This window comes from Physeter macrocephalus, chromosome 18, assembly GCF_002837175.3.
Source record: "Physeter macrocephalus isolate SW-GA chromosome 18, ASM283717v5, whole genome shotgun sequence".
Lineage (NCBI taxonomy): Eukaryota > Metazoa > Chordata > Mammalia > Artiodactyla > Physeteridae > Physeter > Physeter macrocephalus.
In genome coordinates, this window is record NC_041231.1 from 103,044,521 (window position 1) to 103,063,582 (window position 19,062).

The window sequence follows — 19,062 nt, forward strand, 5'->3', positions numbered from 1 at the left end:
TTGAGATCTAAAACAGTCCAAGTGTTGTTTTTTGGTTTTGTTTTTATCCAGGTAATTTTTCTCCTTGAACAAGGGCTGCTGATTGAAAACCCACTCTCTGTTTTATTTCAGTGCGAGCAGCTACTGACTCGGTCTGTAGACTCCAACAGAGGGAACAGGAGCGAAAAAAGGTAAAAGTGGACCATTTGGATAATGGAGACTATAACTCCAGGGCTTTTATTATCATCATATTATTAGCAGTTGCTTTTGATTTTAAAAAATTCTCTGAATTTGTTTTCTCTTACGCAGTGATTTTAAAAGATTAAAAAATGGCTGATTCATTGAAGATGTGTTGAGGAGGTATGGTCACATAATTGCACAATCTGTATTTTTATAATTCGAATTGCAGACCTCTTTTTCTCCTTTTCAGCTTTTCCCTGAAAGTGGTATTTGTCTCTTAGAGGAGAAAGAATAGGACTTTTACATGGAACAAAAAATACCCACCAGATTGGAAATATAAATCTTCAGGCCTGAGGCCTTGAGTATATTATGTATATTTCTTCTAGAAAAGGAGGCATTCATGCCTATGGATGGGTTCTTTAATGAATAGTCATAAGACTGTGTGAATCACTTGTTGGGTAGTGCTTTGCTTATTTGAATTATATCTTAACTAAATTCAGATGTGGAAAAACAGCACAAGAATTTAAGTTCCTATATTAATTTGGTGTTTTAACTTACAGTTTTCATAAAGTATTTTTATAACTTTATTATTCTAAACTAGTAGGGATACACTTGTTAAGAAATGTTGAGTCACTCTGAAAATAATGCCTTTTTGCGTGTTTATATCAACAAGTGTTACTATCGCCATTTGTCCTGAATGCGTGGTTTATCCATAATAATGGTACTGATCTGGCACTGTAAAAAAAAAAAAAAATACGGACCTTGCCTGAGTTTAAATTTCTCCACCCTTTGCTCAACTCTTAATGTTGATATAAATTTTAAAATTCTACAGTTTGATGAATCAAGCCTTACTGAAAAGGCAGTTAAGCCAGGTGGGAAGGCTGCCGGAAAGGAACAGGGTCCCAGCAGGCCAGGTTGGGAAGCAGGGCTGTTGTGAGAACACTGATAACATGGCAGGGCAGAGCCGTGGGCAGGGAAGTTGGTGCCGGGGTGCAGTGCTTGCACAGTGTCCGGAGAGCATGGTGGGGACAGCCATGGGGGCTTCAGCGCACCATGCCCAGCTGGACAGCAGATATTTTTTTAGTCTCTACTTGGCTAGGTGCCGCTGGGGGTGAAAGATTTTAATTTAAGTTTAAGGCAGTTCATACATGTAGGAGCTGAAAGTCTAGGAGTTCCAAACCACTAACTCTAATATAATGTAGGATAAAGTAAGGGCTGTGATAGTTTCAAAGAACTTTGCAGGATCTTGGCAAAAAGTGTAATTTACTAGGAAGATAGTGGCATCCGAGCCTAACCTTGATCAGTGAGTAGGAATTCGAGTGATAGAAGATGGGAAGAAAGATACTGTAGGTTAAGGGATATAGTGGAAGCAAAGGCAAAAGATGGGAGAAGTCGGTGGTCTCACGGAGCTGGTACGTAGACTGTCTAGATGGATGTTTCCAGAGAGGAGTGTAGAGAATCAAGCATTCAGTGTTAAGCAATTTGTTGTGGAAGCACCAGGAACATTCCTGTGTTTGAGAATCAGAAAGACTTTTTCTGATAGAACACTGGCTGTGCTCGCTGTTACTGGCTGTAACTTATGCAGTTCTCTTGGCTTTCAAAATAAAAATGAAAAAGGGGTGTTTTTTACGTGAATATGCACTCACATGATATTGGTCTTTATTTCTAAGACATTCTCAGGGCAGTTATGATTCTGATAAAATGGCAATCCCTGTCATTCTTAAGCAGAACTAACCTAACTAATTGGGATAGATGGTTCCTCTTGTCACTTTGAACTTTTTTCATGTTTGGTGTATTAACTGTATGTAAGTAGGAAAATTACCAGATTGGGTAAAAAATACCTGGTGTCTTCTATTTCTGGTACTTGCCTTTATTAGCTAACTGTATGCCCTTGGACAAGTCCTTGAGCTTCAAAGCAAATACTTGTTCTACTTACCTGATAGATTGATGTTCTACTTACCTGATATATTGTGGTATATAATTTATGTGAAATAGCTTTACTTTCCAAATGTCAGGTGGCTTTTTTCCCCCCACCACCTCGATCGTTTGTTTAAGATGCAGGCAATCACTGTGGATAAGAGCCCTGCTGTGGTCTGTAGGGTTGGTGAAGCACTTGATTTTCTAAGTTGAAAGATACTGTCCCTTGGTTTAAAAAAAAATGGCCTCAAGAAATAATAAAGCCCTTGGGGTATTTTGGTCTTAAATATATTTCTTATAGGTACTATCTCAGAGAATGTTATTGAACTATTTTTTTTAATAATTAATTTATTTTTGGCTGTGTTGGGTCTTTGTTTCTGTGTGAGGGCTTCCTCTAGTTGCAGCAAGCGGGGGCCACTCTTCATCGCGGTGCGCGGGCCTCTCACTGTCGCGGCCTCTCTTGTTGCGGAGCACAAGCTCCAGATGCGCAGGCTCAGTAGTTGTGGCTCACGGGCCTAGTTGCTCCGCGGCATGTGGGATCTTCCCAGACCAGGGCTCGAACCTGTGTCCCCTGCATTAGCAGGCAGATTCTCAACCACTGCGCCACCAGGGAAGCCCTGAACTATTTTTTTTATGGAATACACATTAAAAATCAGTATTTTAGAATATATTGAAATGTGGTCTTTATTTCTTTTATTAGTGCTTATCTAGTTAGCAGAACATTTGAAATATGGATCTTTGAGGTCTTCTTTTTTTTTTTTTAAGTGCCATATCTGATTTTGCCAAAACTTCGTGTGGCAGAGGTTTCAGACTACATATATATAAGACAGAGAGGTAAAGTTTAATTTCTCATCTAGCAAATATGTTATTAGCAAAATTAACCTCTAGCTGCATTTTATAATCTAATGTTAATTGTTGCCTCGGTTATTCTATTGGCTACATTTTGTATATTTGAATGGCTCTCAAAGAAAGATGGGAGTAGTAATGGAATAAAATAGACTATTGCCGTTAATCATTCCTTCATGTCAAGACAATTTGTGGAATTCTGTGGGAAGTAAGTTATGATAAACGTCATTCATCCAAATCATATTTCCCACAGTTGATATCTAAAAGTACATTCAGAAGAACAATAAATGCACATTCCCCAGTTATTTGACATATGTCTTAAAAACTGGTAAATAATACAAGTTGCGTATTGGGCACTAGCAATAAGAGTAGTGACATGAAAATACACTTGGCTAGGGCTTCCCTGGTGGCGCAGTGGTTGCCCGTCCGCCTGCCGATGCAGGGGAACCGGGTTCGCGCCCCGGTCCGGGAGGATCCCACATGCCGCGGAGCGGCTGGGCCCGTGAGCCATGGCCGCTGAGCCTGCGCGTCCGGAGCCTGTGCTCCGCAACGGGAGAGGCCACGACAGAGAGAGGCCCGCATACCACAAAAAAAAAAAAAAAAAAGAAAATAACACTTGGCTTATAAAATTCACTGACTTAAATAAGCTGTCAAAGGCAGATGATGAGCTGATTAATATCTGTCACTGGTTTAAACTTAGGTTCATGTACAGGCATCAACTATTAAAGTTCTGTTCAACCAGACTAGAGATAATACTAAAGTAAACATGAATCCTTTGATTCATCTTGTCCACAAATATTTATTAAATTTAGTTTTCCCTCTGTATGATTTTTTTTTTATGAGAGCAATGAGATAGCATGGTTTATACATTTTTTCTTGTTTGAAAATGTAGGGTAATGGATCAGTACATACAGTCGGCCCTCTGCATCCGCTGGTTCTGCATCTGTGGATTCAACCAAAATATTTAAAATGTATGTTTTTTTAATTCCAGAAAGTTCCAAAAAGCAAAACTTGAATTTGCCACATGCTGGCAGCTGTTTCCATAGCACTTACACTGCATTTATATAACATTTATATGTATTAGGTATTATAAGTAATCTAGAGATGATTTAAAGTATATGGGAGGATGTACAGGTTATATGCAAATACTACACCATTTTTATAAGGGACTTGAGCATCCGTGGATTTTGGTATCCATAGTGGGGGGGCAGTCCTGGAACCAAAACCCCATGGATACCACAGGATGACTGTACATAATATTCTAAATATTTAAAATAATTACTGGCAGTTGTTATTCTGATACTTCTTATTGAAGTAAATACTTTTTCATTTATCTGTGTAAGGCATATGTAAAATTAAAGGCACATGTATTGCTGACAGATGTTCCGAAGAACCTTTTAGACATTAGTTGCTTTATTCAGAGTTTTCCCTTAGACCAGGGTTTTTCAACCTCTGCACTATTGACATTTTGGAGCAGATAAATCTTCGTTGTGGAGTCTGTCCTGCATGTTGTAGGATGTTTAGTAGCATCCTTGGCCTCTTCCCACTAGATGCCAGTATCCGCCCCACCCCGCAACCTGTGTTGTGATAACCAAAAACCTGGGGGACAGGAGCCTCAAAATCACCCCCCACCGACAATTACTGACTTAGACTAATGCGTGCAAAAATGTGTTTTTGTTATGTATCCATGAGTTCATTTATAGACCTGGTCCTAGACACAGTTTGCCTTCAGGATTGACTTCTCTTCAAATGTATCTCCAATGGGACATAAATAAGCTGGGTTATTATTACTATTTCTTTCTGTTGTAGAAAGAGACAAAAACCATTACAGCTAATTATTTTTGGTACACAGTTTTAGCTCATTAATAAACTTTCTCTTTATTTTCTTTTAAAGTTGGCATTTTCTTTTTTATCTTGGGAAAACAAATGTATCCACTTTGAGTATGCAGTTGATTTCATTTAGGAAGAACCCTCTGAAACTTGATTTGAATTATTTTTATTGTGATAAAATACACAGATATGTCATTTGGGAAAGTATTAAACATAAGAATAAGTCTGGAAGAGATTGATAAAAGTCACATTTCACAATGAATTCTAGAAATTGTAATACTGTCTTTATTTCTCTGGAAACCATTTTAGTGGCTCCCAATGTGTCCACAGTAGAAAACTTTTAACTACAGAGTGAAACATACAAATATAAGTTAAAAAAAAAAAAGTAATGTAGAATGATAGATTTGAACTAATTCAGGTTTTATTTCTGCAGTTGCTCTGCTGGATTATTTTTTATTTTATTTTATTTTTTTAAATTTCATTTATTTTTTGACTGTGTTGTGTCTTCATTGCTGTGCAGGGGCTTTCTCTAGTTGCGGTGAGCGGGGGCTACTCTTTGTTGCAGTGTGTGGGCTTCTCATTGCGGTCACTTCTCTTGTGGTGGAGCCAAGCTCTAGGTGCGCTAGCTTCAGTAGTTGCGGCGCATGGGCTCAATAGTTGTGGCTCGTGGGCTTAGTTGCTCCTTGGCATGTGGGATCTTCCCAGACCAGGGATTGAACCCGTGTTGCCTGCATTGGCAGGTGGACTCTTAACCACTGCGCCACTGGGGAAGTCCTGGATCATTTTTTAAATGCAAGGACATTTGGCATTTGGTAATTCAGGGATTAGAGGGGCTGAGCATCTAAAGAAAGCTGACATGATTCTGAACTATTAGGAATTTACTTTTGGAAATGAACGTGTGTAGCTGACTCACTTTGTTCAGGACTGGCTCTGTAACTGGAAGTCCTTTAAATTAACAATGAAAATGTGTTAATTTGAAACTTACATATTACTAAACTTCAACAGTAACCTCAATAACTGTTTAGAACTCAGACCAAAGAAGGATTTTGGGGTTAAGAGTATTTCATCACTGACATTACTCAGTATTGCCAGCACCTGGTGATAATAAAAACCAGTCTTTCAGTTGTGTGTGTCATTGGTTTAAATTCTGTTCAGACAGTGCGCCCCCTTGTTGCTTGCACCCAGGGCAGAGCTCTCCCGCCCTCGTGCTGTTGGTATGCCATTAGTACATATTGTATCGTTATTGAAAAAAGAAAGCCGCAGACCATCATGTGTCATATGACTACATTTTGTTGTAATTAAGTAAATAGGTTTGTATGAACAAAGGAAAAAGTGTAAGTGTACCCGTCAAACTAGTAATAATACTAGGAAAAAGGAAACAAGGGAAAGGATTTGTTATGTGTATGTTGGGTGGGGACTGTCCCTTTATATTCTTGTATTTGAATTTGTTTCTAAGATCTGTGATACTTCTTTAATAAAAAGGGGAAATGCTAATATAAGAGGAATTACTGAGCCTTAAGTATTTATACTTTCTGTTTTGATAGATTTTTGCAAATTGCTCACCAAAGACCCTAATTACTGCCACCACCATGAACCTCAAGTTTTAAATGTATAATTTAGTATGTACTCTTTTGGTAGCTGCTAGGAATTTAACTGCTGACCGTTAATTACCTATTACAGGTAATTTTAAGCTTTAAAGGGTAAGTAGCTCCATTACTATGTTGTGTTCCTTCTGTTAGTCTTGTGTGAATCTGTTGCACACATAACGATAGTTAGACATGATCATTATTTTGCAAACGCATTTCAGCTGTAGAGGAATCCTTCTTTCAGACTAAATCTGACGTAGAGCCCCCTATATTGAACGTGAAAGCCGAATTACTGTGCACAGGCGATGACGGTCTGCAGTTAGCTCGCTGTTGATAAAAGATTGTTCCTTATTTCTGAGCGTTCTTTTTCATTGTAAACAGACTCATTGGCATGTTAGGCTAAACCTTTGGCGTTTATAACTTGCTCTGCGTGAACTGGAGGCGTGCTGCCATTAGGATGGGCTCGGTTCTCGAGGAGGTGGCGCCTTTGCTGCTTTAGATCAAGGAGCAGTTCAGCTCCTTGTTCTGTTCTGGTGAGGTTACCCCTGCCCAGACTGTATTTCCTGACATTTTGAATAGATATGCCCTGAAGTAACCTTCACTCCTGTTGGCTTAGAATAGTTTTTAACTTGCTCCTGGGTGATGATATGTGAGATATAGCTAACTCGGGATTTTTCTACTGTTATATACAATAAAACCTCATGTGTCTAGAAGTCTTAGAACACGAATCATTCCATATAGCCAGGTCAACCACAAAGCTGAGATTTTTATCATCTTGAAGCACAGTACTTTTATCACTTTAACTATTTTGGATGGAAATCTTTAAAAGTATATTCCACACTTTTCTGGCTTTTATAAAAAGTTTATTAAATGTTACAGGTTAATTTTCTTTATGAATTAGGAATTACTGAGAATGTAAAATTTTACGCAATGGTGAAAATGGTGATGTCCTCAGGGAATTCGAGAGAAAAAAGTGTTTCTCTATTTCAAATGCCCTCAGATACTGTCTGTTTCTAAGTTTCTGTATCTGTCTTCTTTTTTGTAAGGCTGATGCCTATCATTTCTTTCTATCTCATTTATCAGCATTTTCTTTAATTTGACTTTTAATATGGTATAGCTTTGGAAAACAGTTAACTAACCTGGTTAAAATTGTGTGTAAGGTAGGGCAAATAAATTCAGAATCAGAAGAGTTTTTCTTGAATACTGCAGTATTTTTAAATGGACTTTGTGTTATGTTGTTATTTTGGGCTGGGGTGTGTGTGTGTTTGTGCGCGTGCGTGGTTTTTTTTTTTTTTTTTTGACTGCTTATAGTTCTTACCATAAAGTTCTCAACTAAGTTTCAGGTAGGTGTTATTTTCTGGTAGCTGACTTTTGTTTATAGGTAAAGATTACAGTGTTGTCAGTACAGGAATATACAAGCTACCCCTCCCTTTTTTTCTCTACTAATTGTTGTGGAGAATGCAAGGTTGCAAAGCAGTTATTGTTATTAAAGGTGGGAGACTAAGAAAGGATAGATAGAGTGACTTCCAGACCTTTTTTTAAAATTTTATTGAGGTATAGTTGATTTACAACGTTGTGTTTAATTTCTGCTTAAGCAAAGGGATTCAGTTATACATATATATATTATTTTTCATATTCTTTTCCACTGTGGTTTCACAGCATATTGAATATAGTTCCCTGTGCTATACAGGACCTTGGTGTTTATCCAACACACACACAAAACACACACACACACCACACACACACACACACAACACACACACACACACACCACACAGACACCCCCCCCCACACACACACACACACACACGTTTGCATCTGCTAATCCCACGCTCCTAATCATTCCTTCCCCTATCCCCCTTCCCCCTTGGCAACCACAAGTCTGCAGAACTTCTTTTTTTTCTTTTTTTTTTTTTTTTTTTTTTTTTTTTGCAGAACTTCTTGATATGAAAGCAGGACTAGATTTTCAACTCGGTTAGGGAATTGTCAGTATTCAACTTCTTTTCACCTGGACTAGGAGGCCAAGAAGTGAAATGTCATATGAAAAAGCTACTTGGATGTATATGTCTTTGGTAATAATATTCTGAAGCTACAAAATAGAGATACTGGTCTTTGGCAATATCTTAATTAAAGTCTTCTCTTACAGCCAAATGGTAAATAGTGGAATCATCTGGGAAGATTGAATTGAGTATGGGACTGGGAGGGGAGAACTATTACTTTTATTCTAGTTGCCTTGTATTGTTTGAATTATAAAAATCTATTGCTAAAATCAGATTATTAAAATTAAAGATTTAAAACCCTAAATTGAAGAGGATTAAAAAGTGGTTTGATCTGCCTTCTAGATGCATTGCGATGCATTGCTCATATCTGTATAATAATGCTTACCTTCTATTAAGCACTGTAGGCACTGAGCTAGGAACTTGACATGATACAGATTTATTTATGAATGTAAATATTCTTTTCCTCATTTTAAAATTAAAGAAAATTTAACGTGGCCAGAGTCATGCAACTCGTAACAGGTGAACCAGAATTTGAAGCCAGGTTTATCCACTTCCCAAATCTTCATTTTTCTCTGTTGAGCTGTATGGCAAGATGCTGCCTGGTGGGAAGTAGAACCTGGGCTGTTGCCTCATGGCCCAGATGACAGGGTCAGCCCAAGGTAATGACAGTGCTTCAGTTAAAAAGAAAAGACTAATCTGTTAAACATCTTCTGAGCATGCAGGGTTAGTATCCTCTGTACTTATTAGAAATTAATTTTCAGCCAAAGCAGGGCATCATTTTGATGAAATTTATTTGCATTTTTCTTCTCTATGACTTTTCTCTTAAAATATAATAGTTTTGTAAAAGTTCCATGAAAAGAATTTAATGAACTCTTCATGTTTTATTCATCTTTTGAAGAATTACTGTCCATGAGGCTGAAAGGTTAAGAAGAAATGTTTTGAATTTGTTTAACCTGTTTCCCAAACTTCCTGGATCAGCAAACCCCATCCTAACCCTCTCTCTCCACCACTGTACTGCCTGCTCAGATCACATGGGTCTGTGGGACATATTTTAGGGGAATGTTTCACCATAACTGAAACTTCAGATTCACTTCTAACCTCTCGCCTTGGTGCTGAGGAACTTCAGATCAGATGGGCAGAAAAAACTCTTGCAATAGTTTATTTTTTTTGGTCTTGCAGAAGACCTTTAGCCGTCTATGTAAAACTTCCCTGGAAAGGTCTGATTTGCACTTTGTGATAGAAAAGCCATAGGTTTGGGTGTCAGCAAGTCCTAAGTTTGAGTCTACAGTGTAGTAGCTCAGTGACCATGGAGAAATAAATTTAGTGTTCTTAAGCCTTAATTTCTTCATCTGTAAAATGAGAATCCTGTAACCTCGGAAGTAGATAAGATATACAAAACAACTGGCAGAAATACACCTTTCATAGATACTTAGAGCACCGTGGCTTCTCCACCTTGCTTCTCATCATGGCCCAGATGAGAGAGAAGATAACGGGTGGCATTATGGGTGGCAGGAAAACACGGCTTCGGTCTTTTTCCTGAGTAACCAGGTGTCCTCCTGTTTCATTAGAGCTCGGGGATTAGTAAGCCTTTGGGTGCTCTGTAGGTTTTGATGGTTTGCATCTGTCACAGTGCTTGTTTTTTTTAACAGGACTTAGTCTGTGGCAAAACTTCTAGACACATATGTAGAATACTGAGGCAGAGATATAAAGTTTTTTTTAATACTTTCTTTTTGTATTTAGCTCTTTGTGGGTTGGCCAAAAGGTTGTTACGGGAAAATCCGAACGAACTTTTTGGCCAACCCAATACATATTCAAAGATAATAATTTAAATTATACTGAATTTATGCCTTTTAATTTATATATTGTTTCAAATTTATTGTTGTGTTACTCAAAAGAAAAAATTTGTCCTCATATAGAAATATTAAGAGACATCTCAAGATGAATTTAGATATTTGACACAGATGCTTTTGCCGTTTATTTGCTTTAAGTTTTGGAACTGAACCAAGAGAGAGTTCTTGAGTTCTCTTCCAGTGATTAATAATCTATGATTCTTTTAATGTGTCCAAAAAATATTTTATGTGAGACATGCATTTTAATTTCTTAAAATAACAATTCTTTTGGCATGTGTTCCTTAAACTTAATTTTTGAATTATATGCGATTAAATGGAATTTGAGGAGAAATAGAGGTATGAAAATTTACCTGGATTATGTTTGATTTTGTCATTTAAAATACTAGACATTTTCGAAATTTCAGAAATGTGAATGCCCATGTTCGGGCATAGTAAGAGAAGCCTTAGATGGTTCTAATATGTCATGTTCTTGTTGGACATTAAAACTATAAAGCAGTTTTGTCACTGTGACTTATAAGCCGATTGTTACACTGTAGTGAGCAAATATCAAGAGGTAGTTATTTTTGTCTCTCTGCATAGAAGAATAATTGTCTCCAAAATGTCCCATGACTTTCAAATTTTCTTTTCTCAGATGCATAATGACCATTTAATAGCTAGTGAGAAACAGCATATAATGCAGTGGGAGGATTTCATGAAAGAACAACACAGCAAACAGGCTGAAGTGGACGAAGAGCACAGAAAAGCCGTGGAGAGGCTTAAAGAACAATACGCCGAGATGGAGAAGGGCCTGGCAAAATTTCCAGCCTTTGGAGAACTTGAACCAACAGTGACAAACTGATGAGAAAACATTGCCTTCCGCTCAGAAACCGCTCTCACCAAACCGCTTAGCCTCTAGGCCTCACGTTTAGCAGTGTATTCAGTGTCACTCTTCTGCAGAAAAAAGAAACTGCTACCGGAGTCTTAGCTGTTTCCTAGAAGAAGAATGCCACATCTTCCCAGTTTTAAGTTCCTGTATCTGCCTATACTTCTAAATGGGGAGAAGTAGGAAGAAAATGGTATAAACATGCTCTTTGTTAATGAGGATTGGTCTTAGTTTCCATTGATTATCTCAGAGAACTGTAAATACAGACTTCTTAGAAAAGTAATTTAATTCATTCTTATGCAGGGTTAATGTTACTTTAATATTGTGGCTCAGAAGGCCGATATGGTGGCTGCCCGTCAGAGCCTCCCGGGCTCTTGGAGGAGTGTGTACAGTGTTATTCCGCGAGTAATGTACTGAGAAACAGCTGTCCTGGGAGCAGAGACCACATTGAAGAGAGTCAAAACTTGGTCTCTGCTCTTCAAAGAGAGCCACGTTGTTCTCTGAATTGGCCTGTTGGGAGAAGTTGCAGATTTTGCATGGCAGCGTAATGCCGTGTTTCACTGGATGACAAGACATGCTTGTTAAAGTTTGTGGCCTTCCAGCACTTCATATTTTCAGCTTTTAAAATGTGCTCACAGGAAAAGCTTACCAAAAATAGAGTTGACTTTTAACCTTTCCAAGAACCATAATCTTGCCCATAGATTTACCTCATTTTTATGTGTGTTTTGCTGTGGGTAAGCTTTGTAAGATAAATAATGTCTATACATGTTTCAACTGTTTAAGGAGTAATCAGCAAAACCTGCCAAGGCGTCCCTCTGGAACCATATAAAGATTCTGGCTCTGAGTAAACCAGAAGTATTTGCCCACATGGCAAATGATCCATGTTAAATGTAAATCCTTTTTTAGTGTTTAATGTCTGTTCTCATAAACAGGTGTATTAAGATGAAACATGTACCAGTTCTGTCATCACTGTGATCTTTAAAAATCTGCATTTACCAATCTAATTGAGGAACTAAGTTGATTTTTTATTTGCCATAAACCAAGCAGAATTAAATGCAATAATTTCAAGAGATTTATGGCAAATGAATTTGAGGTATGGATAAATCTTTCAGGTCTTTTTTTTTTTTTTATTGCTCTTCAGTAAAGAAAGGCACAAGAAAGAAAATACTCAACTCTTGTGTTATCTCAGTGTTGCTACTGCAGAAAAGTGACAATGCTTGCTTGTGTAAATTTATGGCTTGCTGTCAAAGCTTCATTCTTGGCTGCATGTTGAAAAAGTGATTAAAGTTAATAGAGGAGATGAAATAAGTATTTGAGATTTCTTTCAGTAACACTGAACTTCTGCCAACTCCCTCTGTCTGCTACTGTAGGCTTGACAGGTTCATCCATCATCCTCTGGTACCTGGACGAAAAAGAGCACTTGCTGACATTCAGGCGTGTTGGAATTTTCTTAATTCTCTTTCAGTGGATGGAAAAAGAAAACATACTTCCCAAAATATCCCACACATGAAAAGGGAGGGGAACCTTAAATGAAAATTCCTTTTGTACCATAGGCAGTTTTGGGAGAGCCACTAATTGCCAATGCACCATTGAACAGATGCTGGAACCAGGAGATCAGGACTTTGTGTGAGCAGGAATGGTTCCTCAACTTGTGCAAAGATTTCTGACAGTGTTTGTTCATCTCATATGAATAATAAATACTTTACCATATGAGTTTGTATATACTATAGAAGGATCTAAGAGACTTCTTAAAACAAAATGATTTAATGGACTTTTTGAGCTTTAAACATTGATACTAAATTCTTTCTTTGTGACTTTCTTAGCTGTTCAGTAGAGCTTCTAAAAGAGAGGGTTGCTTTTCTTTCCCTTTAATATTTTTAGTAGTGAGCACTTTCACTTATATTTCCCAGTTTTTAAATCACTTTTGATATGTATTTTATTTATATATAAAAAGTAGCTTTAGTCGTTACATAACATACAGCATTTCTGCTGTTGTGCTGTCAAGCAGAGAGAATATGGATTCTGTGTGCCTCACAGCATTAGTTTCTAATGATCAAACGAAATAATGTTTGTCAACGTAAAGTGCTATAGAAATATTTGTTTTTAAATTCTAAGTATTTTTTATTTTTCATCATGATTTCTTTTCTGACTTATATATGCGGATTTTTTTTCCATTTCCTAACATGTAGATTTTTAAGTTCTGTTCTTATTATTGATTTCTGCTTTCATTGAATTGTGGTCCAAGGATAGATTCATGTAAGACTTGAGATGTTAAGATCTTCCCGGACCAGGGCACGAACCCATGTCCCCTGCATCGGCAGGCGGACTCCCAACCTCTGCGCCACCAGGGAAGCCCCTAGAATTGAATCTTATATTTGTAGTCACAGCCTCTACTTCTAGTAATGTCTTTGTGTCAGTTTATATTGCTTTAAAATCTGTTTCTAAAAGGGAGATTTTTACAGGCCACACCAGCTGGTTAATAATTTGTAGGCTATATATTTCTTTATTCTGTTGGACCTTTATATCATGTTGTTCTCTGAATTGGCCTGTTGGGAGAAGTTGCAGATTTTGCATGGCAGCGTAATGCCGTGTTTCACTGGATGACAAGACATGCTTGTTAAAGTTTGTGGCCTTCCAGCACTTCATATTTTCAGCTTTTAAAATGTGCTCACAGGAAAAGCTTACCAAAAATAGAGTTGACTTTTAACCTTTCCAAGAACCATAATCTTGCCCATAGATTTACCTCATTTTTACGTGTGTTTTGCTGTGGGTAAGCTTTGTAAGATAAATAATGCCTATACATGTTTCAACTGTTTAATGAGTAATCAGCAAAATCTGCCAAGGCGTCCCTCTGGAACCATACAAAGATTCTGGCTCTGAGTAAACCAGAAGTATTTGCCCACATGGCAAATGATCCATGTTAAATGTAAATCCTTTTTAGTGTTTAATGTCTGTTCTCATAAGCAAGTGTATTAAGATGAAACATGTACTAGTTCTGTCATCACTGTGATCTTTAAAAATCTGCATTTATCAATCTAATTGAAGAACGAAGTTGATTTTTTATTTGCCATAAACCAAGCAGAATTAAGTGCAATAATTTCAAGAGATTTATGGCAAATGAATTTGAGGTATGGATAAATCTTTCAGGTTTTTTTTTTTTTATTGCTCTTCAGTAAAGAAAGGCACAAGAAAGAAAATACTCAACTCTTGTTTTATCTCAGCGTTGCTACTACAGAAAAGTGACAATGCTTGTTTGTGTAAATTTATGGCTTGCTGTCAAATCTTCATTCTTGGCTGCATGTTGAAAATGTGATTAAAGTTAATAGAGGAGATGAAAAAAGTATTTGAGATTTCTTTCAGAAATCTGAAACTTCTGCCAACTTCTGCCAACTCCCTCTGTCCGCTACTGTAGGCTTGACAAGTTCGGCCATCATCCTTTGGTACCGGGACGAAAAAGAGCACTTGCTGACATTCAGGCATGTTGGAATTTTCTTAATTCTCTTTCTTAATTCTCTTTCAGTGGATGGAAAAAGAAAACATGCTTCCCAAAATATCCCACACATGAAAAGGGAAGGGAACCTTAAATGAAAATTCCTTTTGTACCATAGGCAGTTTTGGGAGAGCCATTAATTGCCAATGCACCATTGAACAGATGTTGGAATCAGGAGATCAGGACTTTGTGTGAGCAGGAATGGTTCCTCAACTTGTGCAAAGATTTTTGACAGTGTTTGTTCATCTCATATGAATAATAAATACTTTACTGTATGAGTCTGTATATACTATAGAAGGATCTAAGAGACTTCTTAAACCAAAATGATTTAATGGAATTTTTGAGCTTTAAACATTGATATTAAATTCTTTCTTTGTGACTTTCTTAGCTGTTCAGTATAGCTTCTAAAAGAGAGGGTTGCTTTTCTTTCCCTTTAATATTTTTAGTAGTGAACACTTTCACTTATATTTCCCAGTTTTTAAATCACTTTTGATATGTATTTTGTTTATATATAAAAAGTAGCTTTAGTCGTTACATAACATACAGCATTTCTGCTGTTGTGCTGTCAAGCAGAGAGAATATGGATTCTGTGTGCCTCACAAGATTAGTTTCTAATGATCAAATGAAATAATGTTTGTCAAGTTAAAGTGCTATAGAAATATTTGTTTTTAAATTCTAAGTATTTTTTATTTTTCATCATGATTTCTTTTCTGACTTATATATGCGGATTTTTTTTCCATTTCCTAACATGTAGATTTTTAAGTTCTGTTCTTATTATTGATTTCTGCTTTCATTGGATTGTGGTCCAAGGATAGATTCATATAAGACTTGAGATATTAAAATTTGTTGAGATTTGCCATCTGACCTAAAATATGCTAAGTTTTTGTAAATGTTGTGTTAGTGCTTAAAAGTATGCGTATTTTCCAACTGTTGGGTGTTCATTAGGCCAAACTTGTTAATCGTGTTGGTTAAATTGTCTCTGTTTTACTGTTGTTTTTTTTCTTCTACTTGATCGTCCAGATTCTGATATGTGTTAAAATTTCCTACTCTAGTGGATTTTCTGATTTCTCCTTTGTGTCAGTTTATATTGCTTTAAAATCTGTTTCTAAAAGGGAGATTTTTACAGGCCACACCAGCTGGTTAATAATTTGTAGGCTATATATTTCTTTATTCTGTTGGACCTTTATATCATGTTTTCATGTGCCCCTTAAAAACTGTAACCAGATTTTTTTTTCTTTCTATCTAATTATCTTTTAACTGGAGACTTTAATCCATTTACATTTGTTGAAATTACTAATATATTAGGATTTATTTATACAGTAAGTCCAGTACATATGAACCTTCAAGTTGCAAATTTTCAAAGATGCGAACGTGCATTCGCCTGTCCAATCACACAAGCTAGTTCACGTGTCTTTCATACATTGAACACCTTGCTGTGCAACACGAGGAGCTTACTAATAAAGACCTGACAGAATTGGAGGCCCAGAGAAAGGACGAAAAGAGACAAGAGGAAGAAGAAGTAACTGAAGAACAGAAGAGATTCACGACACAGGAAATGACAGGGGGATTGTCTTTATTTGAGGAGGCACTGTTAGTTTTTGAGCACAGGGCCCGAACGTAGAACGGTACACGAGGGTTGCAGCAGCCATTCAGAATGCGATCCAGTGCTACCGTGTCATCTGTGATGGCAAAAAACAAAAGAGCTCCTACCTGGACATCACTGGATCGTTTTTACAAGAGGGTAGGTAGAATTGAATCCAGCAAGGAACCAGAACCTGTGCCATCAACATCAGGTGTGAGTGAAATTGCAGCTTGCCCTCCGTCTCCTATTGCTGATAATCCTTCAGCTCTATCCTCTCCCATCTCCTCTCCCTCCTCCAGTCAGTAACTCTTCTTGCCTGTTCACTCGATGCCAGCCCCAGTATGCCAGCTGTTGTGCTGTACTACTGTACTTTTCAAGGTACTGTACTCTGAGATTAAAAATGTTTTATTTTTTGTGTTTGTTTTTTATGTATTATTTGTGTGAAAAGTATTGTAAACCTATTACAGTACAGTACTATATAGCCAATTGTGTTAATTTGGTACCTAGGCTAACTTTGTCAGACTTACAAACAAATTGGACTTACAGATGCGCTCTCAGAACGGAACTGGTTCACATGTAGGGGACTTGCTGTACCATCTTACTGTGCTTTTTGTCCCACCATTTTGTTTCCTCACTGCCTTTGGGGTGTTTTTCTTTTCTTTTTCCACACTGAGTTTTGTTTTGTTTTGTTTTACAATTAATTTTCCTGTACTAGTTTGAAAGGTAAAACTCAATTTTTATCTTTTTAGTGCTTACCATGAAATTTAGTTTGCATAGTTAACAGAATCTAAAGTTTATGTCTTTACTCTTATTTCAACATTAGACTTCTGAACAAAGTGATTGCTTCTCCTTAACTTATAAGTGTCTAGAATTTTAGTTTTATCTCAGTTTAACTCCAAAAATAGTTATTTTTTACAGTCAGTATTTGTTTATTATCCTTGAAAGTTATCTGGGTATACAGTTCTAGATAGACAGTTATTTTCTCTCAGTATTTAAAGATATTGTTCCACTGTCATCTTGCTTCCAGTGTTGCTTCTGAAATGACACTTGTCAGTCTGATCAGTATTCCTTTGTAGATAATCCATCTTCTCTTTCAGGTTATGTTTAAGTTCTTTATCTTTGGCATTCTACAATCAAATGTCATTATACTACAACATGTCTACTGTGGATTTCTTTTCATTAATCTATTCAGATTAACTGAGCTTCTTGAATCTGAGAATTAGTGCCTTTCATGAATTATGAGACATTCTCAACTTTTTCCTCTTTGAATATTGTACCTTTACATTCTTTGGATTCTCTCCTTTAGGAGATCAAATTAGACTTAAGTGTTCCCATCTCACTCTGTTCTCCATATTGCTTTATCTCCATTTCGTATTTTCTATCTCATTGTCTCTGTGTTGCATTCTGGATGATTTGTTTAAATTTGTTGTCCAGTCCACTAATTCTGTCTTCTCACTGTCTTTAACCTATTTAACCTATCAAGTTTTTAATTATGGGTATATTTTTTTCATTTCCAAAAGTGTTGTTTGGTTCTTTTTCAAACTTCCTTGGTCATTTGGGATAGTTCCATTATTCCCTCTTTTTCTTTTCTTTGGACATATTAAATGTACTTATTTTGCATTCTGCATATGATGATTTCTATGTTTTTCTCCTTTTTTGTGAATCTGAATCTACAGTTCGTTGTTTTGTCTGAAACAAGTTTTTGGTGACTTGTTTTTTGATGTGATCAGTGAATTTTCATTGTGAGTTTACATTCCTATGAACTTTATTTTCGGGAATTTTTGGTATGTGTTGTATTTTTTGGTTTTGGGCTTTTTTTCTTAGCACCTTCCTTTTGTTTCTTATGGCCCTGTAACCCTGGACCACTTCAAAGTCAGTTTTCACCTTGAGTTTCCCTCCACTCCCTCTCTGTCACTCAGTGTGCGTGTGCTCACAGACACTCACAGGCAGTGTGAATTTCTTCCTCAAGTGTATGCCAGTGTCAGGCTGTGATAAGACGTTCCTAGAGATTTTTTTCATCCTTCACAGCTCTACTTGGAATAAAGAAGAGAAACTTCAGGTGTTTTCCTAGTTCACTCACTGAGAGTGGTGCCCTTTGGGGATTAACCAATTGTACTGCAGTCCAGCTCAGTCCCTGTGGTGAGCTGAATTGTGTCCCCCAAAATTCATACGTTAAAGTCCTAACCCCCAGTGTGACTGTATTTGGAGACAAGGCCTATGAGGAGGTAATTAAGGTTGAATGGGGTCAGAAGGGTGGGGCCCTGATCTGATAGCACCGGTGTCCTTATAAGAAGAGGAAGAGACAGCAGAGCACCCTTTCTCCACGTGCACACAGAGAAAAGATCATATGGTTGCAGCAGAAAAGGTGGCCATCGGCAAACCAGGAAGAGAGGCCTCAACAGGATGGAATTTTCCAGCACCTTGATCTTGGACTTCTTACCTCTTGAACTGTGAGAAGATAAATTTCTTTTGTGTAAGCTACCCCATCTGTGGTATTTTGTTATGGTGGCCCAAGCAGACTAACACAGTCCCAGGCCGTGATTCCTGCCCCCATGCAGGCACGGGTCCTTAAAACTGGGGTTCTTCTAGGCCACAGGGATGGGGACCTAGGACAGTTATCAGTTCCAGAGCCACATTATCCTGTAGAATTTCACTTTTTCCCAATCTGCCTTCAGTTGTTTTCATTAATTTGCGATGAACTTGGCCATGAATAAAAAATACAGTTAACTAACACAACATTGTAAAGCAGTTATACTCCAATAAGAAAAAAATAATAAAGTAAAAATAAATACAGTTAAAATTTTTTTCTAGCATTTTTGGTGTTCAGTAGCTAGTGGAGATTTCTCTGTACAGAAAGGTATGTTAGGTATATGTTGATTTTATTATATTCAAATTTCCCTCCCAAAAGACCTTGTCCATATTCTAGTATAAAGGATGATA

The 19,062-nt window shown here is 37.2% G+C and overlaps 1 protein-coding gene across 10 annotated transcripts in view; it reads left to right on the plus strand.

The window, feature by feature from the left end:
• BLOC1S5 (biogenesis of lysosomal organelles complex 1 subunit 5) overlaps window positions 1-19,062 on the plus strand; it is a 120,177-nt gene that overhangs the window by 32,729 nt on the left and 68,386 nt on the right. For 9 of the 10 annotated variants that reach the window (XM_055080137.1, XM_055080131.1, XM_055080135.1 and 6 more), the window contains exon 4: window positions 112-170. In XM_055080137.1, the coding sequence (XP_054936112.1) occupies window positions 112-170 (59 nt within the window). Of the gene's footprint in view, window positions 1-111; window positions 171-10,819; window positions 13,323-19,062 lie in introns of those variants that run through there. The other variant, XM_024121805.3, reaches the window with a different exon arrangement.